At 44.8% G+C, this 10,602-nt stretch overlaps 1 protein-coding gene across 1 annotated transcript; it reads left to right on the forward strand.

Moving 5' to 3' along the window:
• Positions 1-1,370: 1,370 nt before the first annotated feature.
• vgf (VGF nerve growth factor inducible) lies at positions 1,371-6,955 on the forward strand. The gene is made up of 2 exons (XM_074662243.1): positions 1,371-1,688; positions 4,110-6,955. Exon 2 carries the CDS (start codon positions 4,142-4,144, stop codon positions 6,182-6,184), a length of 2,043 nt encoding a protein of 680 aa, XP_074518344.1. The 5' UTR covers positions 1,371-1,688; positions 4,110-4,141; the 3' UTR covers positions 6,185-6,955.
• The last annotated feature ends 3,647 nt before the right edge of the window (positions 6,956-10,602 follow it).

Below are 10,602 nucleotides of genomic sequence, written 5' to 3' on the forward strand. Positions count from 1 at the left end.
TCAGTACCAGTCTATCAGGAGAAAATGACCCATATTCCATTTGCTTACACAATACTAAGGGCAGGTCTTCACAGAGGTGAAATATACTCTTTGAAAACAGCTTGGAAAAAAACCTCTTGTAGATTTTGAGTTAAAAACTAAGAATAAACAAAAGTCAGCGTTACAGGACAAAGCTTGACAACTTGTTTTAGGGGAGAGCATAACTTGTGCATTCACTAAAACTGACTGATCCTATTATGGCATTTCCTGAACAATGTATGATTTAAGCGGGAAGCAGGGAAGCGAAGCTGCACCCAGAGCCTCTGTAAAATGCACATTCTTTATGTACTGTTAATGAATTGGTGATCACCTGAGAACCAGGACACCTCCTGCTCTTCCTTCCCCATCAAACGATCCGTGTGGAAAGAGGTGAGAGAAGTATGGAGTCAGATTCATACATTTTGAGGTATTTTGGTGATATGTGCAGCACCTCATTTCCATCTGGTTCCAACATTTCCCTCATCTCACCACAACTTTGGTGAGGATGAATTAAGTCCAGCTGCGTGTCCTTGGCAGAACAGTTTGTATGCACACTGTATGAGTCACAGAGTCAACCACAAACTCAATCCATGGTTTTTGCTGTGCCCTGTTTCGGAAAGTAAAAGCCAGTGTGAACACTATGCTACATATCTGATTGGCACATTAAGGATGGCATGAAGATGCCCCAGCTTTTAACCACAGGATCTGTACTGGCCAGATGTTCAGAACTGACAACCTGTGGATGTAAAGCAATAGAAAGTGCAGCTGTCGAAGAAGTGGGGTATATTGCAGTAGAGCATTTGATAAGAATGGCAGCCATCTCAAATTTTTGAGTCTCTGACATCTTTTTGCAGAATAAAGGTCCATAGAGAGTATCTGTGCTTGATTTCATGCTTGCATCATCACGTGAATGATTCTCTAATATGCAGGTGTCTCCCTGCACAGGGCGGGTCTGTTCATGTTTTAATCTGAGTTTTACAGAATCATCCTCTTTGAATGCCCCTCCTTTGATTCAGGCGTTGACTGTTGTTTCTGCTCAGTGGGATGGTTTATAATCTGTGCTCCACCTCTCTGATATCTCTAACACACGTCTGCTCCGACACGTGACTGAGTGTGTGTGTGTGCGCGCGCGCGTGTGAATGTGTTTAAGAGAGACAGAGAAACTGCGCTTCACAAACTGCGGATTCATTCAGCCGCTTCTGTTCATTCAGCAGCGCGAGCTAATTGATGGGTTAGGGGTGTGTGTGTGTGTGTGTGTGTGTGTGTGTGTGTGTGTGTGTGTGTGTGTGTGTGTGTGTGTGTGTTTGCAGAAAAATCTTATGAATGAAGCCCGGCCTGGTGACGTCAATGGGGGGGCCTCTTGACGCAGGAGTCACGTGGGCCCGGAGGGCGGAGGTATAAGAGCTGCAACCGCTGCCCGTGGTCCTGAAAACAGGAGAACAGAGGAGCGGAGTCCCGAGAGAGGAGGGGAACAAGAGGAGGACAAACCTGACAAACAAACAGAGAAACTCAACCTGAGAGAGGGAAAACAAGTGATAAACAAAAAACAACAACAGCAGCAGTGGCACGAGGAAGGGCGTCTGCGCGTGACAGCGGGACCTCCAGCAGCTGAGAGAGTGACGCGCCGGGGAGGGGAGCTGGAATCCCCCACTGCTCCCTCTGAGCCGCAAGTAAGTCTCAACTTCTCCGGATTCACTTTCTCCGCTGTGCTGTGGCTGGGCTGAGCTGAATGTTCCGCTCCTGTAGAGAAGTTTAATGTGCTGAGAAGAGGCGCTGTCAGCATCTGGTTGTTTGTCTGGAAAAGATTTGGATTTCATCCAGAAGGAGAATTAAAATTTCTGGATTCATGAGACCAAGCAGAATCACTGAATCTGAAATGTAACTCGGATTGATTTGATATGTTGATTTTAAATAGAGGTTTCTAAGATGATGTTTACAAGGAGTGGACCCTTTGTTTAGATCCCACACAGGAGCCACTGTATTGTCCTCATCCACCTCCCTCCTCCACCCATTATCACCTTCATCATCATCACCATCATCATCATAGCCTCTTCTCCCGGTCACCGTCAGCAGCATGACACCCTCTGACAGGGAGCAGCAGACTGAAATTAGGCTGATTGGAGGGCTGAGTGACGCTCAGAGCTGAGAGCTTTTTTTTTTCTTTAGAGACAAGAGTGTTTGTCGTGTCTGAGTGTCACACACACACACACACACACACACACACACACACACACACACACACACACACACACACACACACACACACACACACACACACACACACACACACACACACGTTGTTATGAAGGGCCCCTCTTCATGTTTTTTTTTTTTTTGTTTTTTTTTATGTCTCTCAAATTCTTACACCTGTGTATATCTGGACGGTGCAGGATGAGATCAGTCATGCTGGCCTGTGTTTTATCTGGCTGCATGTTTGCACATCACGCATCATCATCATCATCCTCATCATCTTCACCATCATCCTCATCCTCTTCATCCCTCCACCTCCGCTGCAGCTGCGGAACATGCGCGCGCTTCCGCCGCTCAATTAGCCCATTATTTATGTCTGAGCGAGGTTTTGCAGAGCTCGAGACAAACATTCCTGGACAAGATTTTTTTTTTTTTACTAGAATCAAAATTATTTACGTTTCATTAAAAAGAAACATTTTAAAACATTTTTCTTGATCTGTTGCTGAAATCTAATTTTCTGCACAATGGGCAGATTTTCCTTTTGGAGGGGTTTCCATCCAGTTGCACTTTCTGTGTCGACATTTAAGGTCTGTCTCTGAGCAGATTGTCCCCTCAGAGCTCAGACTGAGTGAATTCCTGCAGACATGTTTTGCAGTGTCTGCAGCACAGAGTGGCGTGCCGCCGTGCAGCACCACAGAAAAAGAGGAGGCTGGTGGTTGTTGTTGTTGTTGCAGAGCTGCGACCTCTGAGAGCAGTGAGTGACACACATGTGGGCGTGTGTCCTGACATTTGATTGGATGTCACACCCACTGCACTTGTTGCACTTTGGGAATGTTGAAGATGTCAGACCCCCTCCATTTCGAGACCATGAGCTGTCCTTGGTGCTGATCAGCAGAACAGCGTCTGTGATGCAGTGCTGCTGACTGCTGCATGAATGAACCCATGTTCTCTGTGCTCATGCATGTCCTGGATGTTTGAGTGGACGCAATGATTTAATGTCAGAGATGATCAATCAAGTTCAAGATTTCAGAATAAAAGGGTTTTTTTGTCTTTTCTTTCATAAGGCTCCTCAATTGAGCCTATTTTCTGGCATCTTTCCTCCTCTGTGACAGAACAAAACAAGATACCAACAGACGTCATCCTGAGATCTCAGATACCTCAAAACATGGCTTCAAATGTTCCAAATATTGAGTCGGTGAATGATCAAAATCATGAATCAACAAAAATGACAGCCTGTAGCCAAGGTTGTGATGTGATCATGTGAAACCTGTGAGTGTTGGTGAGATCCAATGTTTCATGAGTGAAGCAGAAAACCTGCCAGTGCATCTGTTAACTGGAGCTATAAAAACCTGCGTATCTAACTTCAGTCCTTTGTAGACTCTTCACTGCATTACATCTCATGTCAAACCTGCTGGATTCAGATTTTTAATATTATAACTACATAAATCTTGATATCATTTTTTCCTGATCTCCATCATAATTTATTGAACATGTGTGCAGTTTCAGAAACTGTGACACACATGGTGAACTGAACTGTCTCTGCTGCGTCACAGATGCTGCAGGTGTGAGAACACAGTTTTTGTTCAGTATCAGCAGACTTGAAGTCATTTAATCCTAAAAACAAAACAAAATAAAGCTGACACAGCTCCCTCGTGCAGATAACAGATAAAACTTGAGCCTTTTTTATCACCAGATTCCTGATGTTTGAAGTGAAGCTTAATGAGACTCCTCACCAACACATCTGTTGCAGGGTTGTGCTAACGGGTAACCGGGGTCTCCTGGGGAGCAGAGGAGGGGCTGTAGGATACATAAAGTGGCTTCAAGATGTGAGACAGGAGATCAGAAAAATAAATGTCAGAATAAAGAGGAAACTGACTACGTGTGTTTTTTTTCTTCTTCAGGTGTTTCTGACCATCAGACTGTTCTGAGCACCATGACCAGGAACCATTGCACCTCAAGTGCCCTTACCCTGTTTCTACTCCTCATAGGAGCCTCCCTCCTCCACCCAATCACCCCTACCACTATGAACAGCCCAGAGGAGGCTGAGGACCTGATCACAGAAACTCCTACTGCTCCCACAGAGGCAGGAGAGGAGGACAGAGGAGAGGAGGAGAGACGGTCAGTGAAGGAAGAGGGGACAGAAGAGGAAGATGAGCTCTTCAAAGATGTGGATCCAAAAAGACTGGCAGCAGTTCTGCTGGAGGCGCTGAATCGCTCTGATGTGGGGAGGAGGAGGGAGGAAGAGGAGCTGAGCGCTGAGGCAAAAGAGGAGAGCAGAGAGGTGAGAACGATGGAAGGAGCAGACAGAGACAGAGACGGACGACAGGAGCTGGAAATGCTGATGGTTGCTCAGGGAAAAGAGCGGGAGAAAGAGGAGGAAGAGGAGAGGAGGAGGGCTCAGGAGGAAGAGGAGAGGATGACAGAGAAGGTGACGAGTCGAACCACGAGCCAGATGGTCCAGGTCCCAGCAGAGCTGAAGCCCCAGAGTCAGGACGCCAAGCAGGGAGCAAATCCTCCATCTGAAGATGACACCAACGAAGAAGAGGAGCAGCTGAGCCCCGAGGAGCTGAAGAGTCTGGAGACCATGATGAAGGAGTTTCCCAGTCTGAACACGGCCACCAAGAGAGAAGGCGAGCAGAGCCAGAGAGAGAGCCGAGGCTGGAGCAGCTACAACGAGGTCCTCCCCGCCAAAGGAAGTGACATCAGCACCAGCAAGAAGAAGCTGAAGTGGCAGGAAGAGACACAGAAGGGGATCAACTTCCCCCTGTTCAGGGACGGGAACTTCATGGACGACTTTGAGGAGACCAACCGAGATAGAGACAACGAGATCCAGCCTCAGCTCCCCTCAGAGCAGGAGAAGGAAGAGCCAGCAGAGGAGGAGGAGGAGGAGCCAGAGGAAGAGGAGGAGGAGCTGAGCCCAGAGGAGGAGGAGGCTCGAGCCAAAGCTGAGCAGGAAGAGATGAGGAGGCAGGCAGCTGAGGCTCAGCGCGCCAAGATGGAGGAGGAGAAGCTGGCAGACATTGCCTCTGATATGCTGCTGCGCTACATGGTGAAGCAGAACAACGGGAACAAGAAGTACAGATCATCTCTGTCCAACGCTGCTGAGGACAAACGGTCAGATGAGGAGCAGGAGGCGGCAGAGGAGGAGGACCTGGATCCCCAGACCATCGACAAGCTCATTGAGATCTCCAGCAAGCTCCACCTGCCCGCTGACGATGTGGTGGACATCATCAGTGACGTGGAGAAGAAGAAAAAGAAGGACATCCCTCCAGAGGTCACGTCCCGCTGGCAGCGTCCTCAAACACCGCTCTCTTCATCCTTCTCCTCCACCAAAGGTTCGTCTTCATCGCCCACTGACACCAACAGCTTCCCTGTCTCCAAGCAGCCGTCTCCAGCCGTCAACCTCCTGAAAACCTGGTTCCAGGAGAAATCCCCAACCAAGTCTCAAGACCTGTGGAGCAAACCTCTGAGAACCAGTCAGAACCTCTGGTCCAAACCTCAGAAGCCCATCAAACAGGAAGTCTGGTTCAAGTCCCCAAAGCCTGTCCAGACCGGGTACCCACTGTACCCCTACAGATACAGGTCCTACTACCCCTATCCAAACTACTACCCTGTCTACTTTCCTCCTCCAAGACCCAAACCTCGTTTCTACCTCCCCAAACCCCCCCTCGCTCAGGATGATGCCTACGCCTTCCCACCCAAACGCCGCTACCACAGCTGGATCCAGCCCCGGCTCAGAGCGCCCCCTGCAAGCATCCAGCAGAAGCCGTTCTACCCCAGCTACCCTGTCCCTCTGTACCCTCGGACATTCAGAGTCCCTGCTAGGCCGCCGCATCAGAAACCGTTTTACTTCTCAGCTCCACCGGCGCAGAGAAACCAAGGTTACTATGAGGTGGGAAAACCAGCACAGAGCCGTGAGGACCTGGAGAAGTACATCCAACAGATCCTGCTGAAGAGACCACAGAAATCAGACTGAGAGGGGGAGCAGAAACAGAGGGGTGACGGAGGAACAGAGAGCAGAGAAAGTCTTTCTTTATGATTTTATTTCTGGTTCAGTTCACACCGGTGAATGATTCCTTTGGTTTATTTGATTGGTTCACTGACGCGATAGAGGACTCAACACAAGACTATGGTGAGAAATAAAGAGTCATTTCTTCACTCCTCCTACTCCTCAGTGAAGGAGAGGGAGAGAACAGGATGAACACGGCGTGATGTGGCAGACGTGGATCACGCTAGAACTCTTCATCCAAACATGACATCATTCTCCACGTGGACGTTTTTAAATGCCATCAGAGGAGGCAATCGAACACACTGTTACTATACCTTTAAGAAAGATAGACGGTCAATATGATGTGATCTGACTATGAGGCAGAGCAGAAGTGCCTTAAACCTGCAGTGTTTCTGATGGCCAGCAGGGGGCAGACATCAGTTTCCTCCTCCTCTCGGCTGATTTATTCCCTCTGTAACAATCTCCTCATCACTTTATGGTCCTAGTCTGTTGTTTCAGGCCTGTTCACACAGTCTGATGATCATTCAATCAGTCATTGTCTCATGAGAAAGGGAGAGGAGTCAGACAGAGGACACCTGGGGTCACCTGAGACTGACAGGTGACCTGTTCAGACCTGTTAAACAGCTGGTTTAGTGCCCGCCTGTGTTTAAATACTCTGCTCTTGGTACATTCACTTAGGTTCTTTTAACATGCTAGTTTAAGTTGGCACCTCAGCTTCTTTCGATCAAGTTATGGTAAATTTTTAAAAATCTTGCTATCAACAACAAGGCTAACAAATTTTGGAGTATTTATTTTCTACAATGTCTGAACACGCCAAATATCTGAGTGAACTATAGATTCTACTTACTTACCAAGCTAGCATTTGCTAGCCTTAGCTTATTGCTTAGCATTTGCTAACCTCTGATAAGGTAGATGTTGATGCCCAAAACTGAACCACTTCTTAAAAACAGTCTGAGTGCTTCACATGGACCTAACGATTCTTTTTAGATCCCTTCTTGATCAGGTTTAGATCATGTTACTGATCTTGTTTTAATCCTGTTTTTGTCTATTTTGTCCTCATGTTACCACGTGTGAGCATCAGATCCTGACTTCAGACACCAGGATGAGCTTTTATCCTCCTTTTAAAAACCAGAAACAGAGCACAGTGTCATCTTTGGGGCTGACAGTGATGATGGATGTCTAACAGTTCTTATTTATTATTTGATTAATCACAATCAATAGCCAATTCAATTATTCAAATAATCAGTTACTGTATCCCCACAACACAAATAAGCTCCACTGGTCTGTTTTTCTCCAATTTATTCATAAACTCTTAAAGTTTTATAACCAAGATACTCAGGTCCATGTGAACACACTCATTGTTCCTCTAACCTGGAAACCATTTCTCCTCAAAGCTGACTCTGAACACTGCAGGTCCATCATATAGAGCCAGAAAAGGACCAAACAAGTGTTAATTCTGCATCAAGACATTCTAAGATGTTTGCAGAACAAATGAGTCAAACAGACGTCAGGGTGTCCACTAACTTTTGGTCAAGTAGTATGTCACCGTACACGCTTTCATCCCTTTTCATGCTGAGGCTGCTCACTGTTTCATTCTGTTTCAAGAATCAAACATGTCAGAGTAAATGTCTGATTCTGTAAACCTTCACACTGCCTCTGAAGCTCCTCACGGTAAAACACGGAGAAACACGGAGCTCCAAACAGCTTGTTCTCTGAGCTCAGCCACGCTTGCTCTGCTATAATGACACCATGACTCATCCCTTTGCATAACTTCAATTACCTTGTTGCTATGGTGCCAAACCCTGGCCAAAGTCTATACGGCATTCTCCTACAGCTGACACCATCACAGGGATGCAGCGCTGCAGGGACGCTCTCTCTCTGAACATACATGAAGGTTTAGGGGTTAACGGACAAGGCTGCTGCTCTGTGATCAACAAAAACAGAAAGAGAAAGCTGAGGGGCTGAGTCATCTCTGAACACCTCACAGTCCTGACTGCTCCTCCAGCCTACCTGTTCACAACCAAGACCTGGTTTTTACAGCCTCCAGGTTTAAGACTACACACACACACACACACACACACACACACACACACACACACACACACACACACACACACACACACACAGGTCTTTCAGCAGCAGATTAATCCATGCATTTTGGTTGACACCATGCTTCCAGATTTTATCCAGACTCAAACTGTAAACTGAGTTAAAATGCTGGATTTGACCCCTCAGTCAAAAATAAGGCTCAAATGAACCAAAAGACAAATAGGGACATTTAAAGAGAGAGCTTTGTGGTTTCTGCTCACACACTCTGAGCTCTGTGTGGGCGTACGTTGGTGGAGCATCTGCAGGAATCAGAAATCAAAACACTAGAGATGCAAGAGTTTAACATTTTTATAGCTCAGTTTGCAGAGTGTGATGGAGGAGGAACACGACATTTTAACCATCAAAACCCACGACAATGCGATTCTGTTGGTTCGTGAACAGACCTGTGTGTGTGCAGACTTTAAAATCCAATGACGCTTTGGACAGATGTACAAAAAGCTGCACATGAAAACGTTCCAGGCACTTTTTGGGGGGGGCTTGTCTCTGCACAGGTGTGATGTGCAGAGACAATGTACGGGTCTAATCTGCAGCCTTGTCCTCTACACCTCTTCATGTTCTTGTCAAAGAGCGACTCAATTCCCTCGCTGCTTCAGCTCAGTGTCTGTTTCCTCTGAACCATCCTCCACACCTGACTCACCTGAGCAGAAACCTGCTGCCTTAAGGCAATTAATGTAATTACATCACGTCACTGTGACATCACGTCCATGAGATCACTGAGGTCAAAGGTCACTTCTGTGAGGACTGAAAAGTCGTCTGTTTACCTTTAAGAACACATAATGAGGGTTTTCCGCTGACAGTATCAGAAGTTTAGGGATGATTGTAATGTTTTGTTTTGTTTTTGTTTGTTTTTTATGTGCAGAAAAAAAGGGAAAAAAGAAAAATGAAAGGAATCAGTATTGTAGATCTAAGGTTTGATTTATGGACAGCTCCTCACATCAAAGATCAGTAAACTCTCTAAAAGGATCAAAGCAGGATAAAAGAAGGTCTTTGTTTCTTCGTGTTTTCATGGCTGTCTGATGTTAAGCCAGAATAAATCGACAATCTCACCATGAAAAATGATCCAATGACGTGGTCATTCATAAGGAGCATACAAAGAGACAGAGGAGTTTTTGTATCTTTAATAATTTGTTATTTTCTATGCGATGATGATGATTCTCAATGATGAAGCTACAGATGAAGATGGAGTTGAGGGGACAGTGTCTGCACGTTTATGTATAATTGCATCTAAAACTTCTTATTGCGCATCAATGAAAAACTGACAAAAAAAAAACAACCTAAAGACAAGGAAATGCAGACGTCGGTGTACTTTTACATCCGTGTTGGAGTTGTGTGCAGAGAGTGGTGTGTCTGTACTTTGTTGTAACCATCGTAATAAACATGCGTTTGCTGGATGTAAATATGCGCATGTCAATCACTACTTTTGCTACACAGAAAGAACGAAATAAAGTCGACTATTTTTATTACCAAACGCTTCATTGTGCACAGAGGACATTTTTATTTGAGCAGAATTTATTCACACGACACCAGAAAAAAAACTTACACAGCAAACACAGGAATGCTTCATAATAAATGATACTAAAGCATGCTTTTATTTTGTTAAGTGTCACACAGGAAGTGTCAGCACAACTTTTGAAATAAGTTGTGATAAAGTAGTAAGATTATTTGTTTTTCTTTTCTTTTCTTTTCTTATCTTTTCTGTTCTTTTCTTTTCTCTTCTTTTCTTTTCTTTTCTTTTCTTTTCTTTTCTTTTCTTTTCTGTTCTTTTCTTCTTTTCTTTTCTTCTTTCTTTTCTTCTTTTCTTTTCTTTTCTTTTCTGTTCTGTTCTTTTCTTCTTTTCTTTTCTTTTCTTTTCTTTTCTTTTCTGTTCTTTTCTTCTTTACTTTTCTTTTCTTTTCTCCTTTATTTTGGTGACTGAGTTACTAGTAAATGCATACAGCGAGTATCCAACATTTAAGCACAAACAGCTTGATGGTTATGAAAAAAGCTAGCAGCTGATCTGATGCTTGTGTGCCTTGAGGTCATATAAGTTACAAAAGGTTTCAGTAAGTTAACAAAAGGAAAAAAAAATTAAGAAGTAAAATGTAGAATTACAGGTAACACCAGCTCAAGTTGAAAAAAGTTAAGATTTTGAGTAATTACCATGTGAAAACATGAGTTTGTGCAACTTCCAGTTAAGAAGAAAATTAAAATTTGAGTTCAGCCAACTCAAAAGCAAAACTCAAAGGGTTAAGTTTATCAGCTTTACTTATTTTTTTCCTTATTTATATATTTATTTA

The sequence above is a fragment of the Halichoeres trimaculatus genome, unplaced genomic scaffold, assembly GCF_033239565.1.
Source record: "Halichoeres trimaculatus isolate MK-OKI-2021-1 unplaced genomic scaffold, fHalTri1.1 fHalTri1_scaffold_22, whole genome shotgun sequence".
Classification (NCBI taxonomy): Eukaryota; Metazoa; Chordata; class Actinopteri; order Labriformes; family Labridae; genus Halichoeres; species Halichoeres trimaculatus.

Excerpts from the sequence above, each read along its gene's own strand:
- vgf (XM_074662243.1), top strand. The coding sequence starts at position 4,142 with ATGACCAGGAACCATTGCACCTCAAGTGCCCTTACCCTGTTTCTACTC.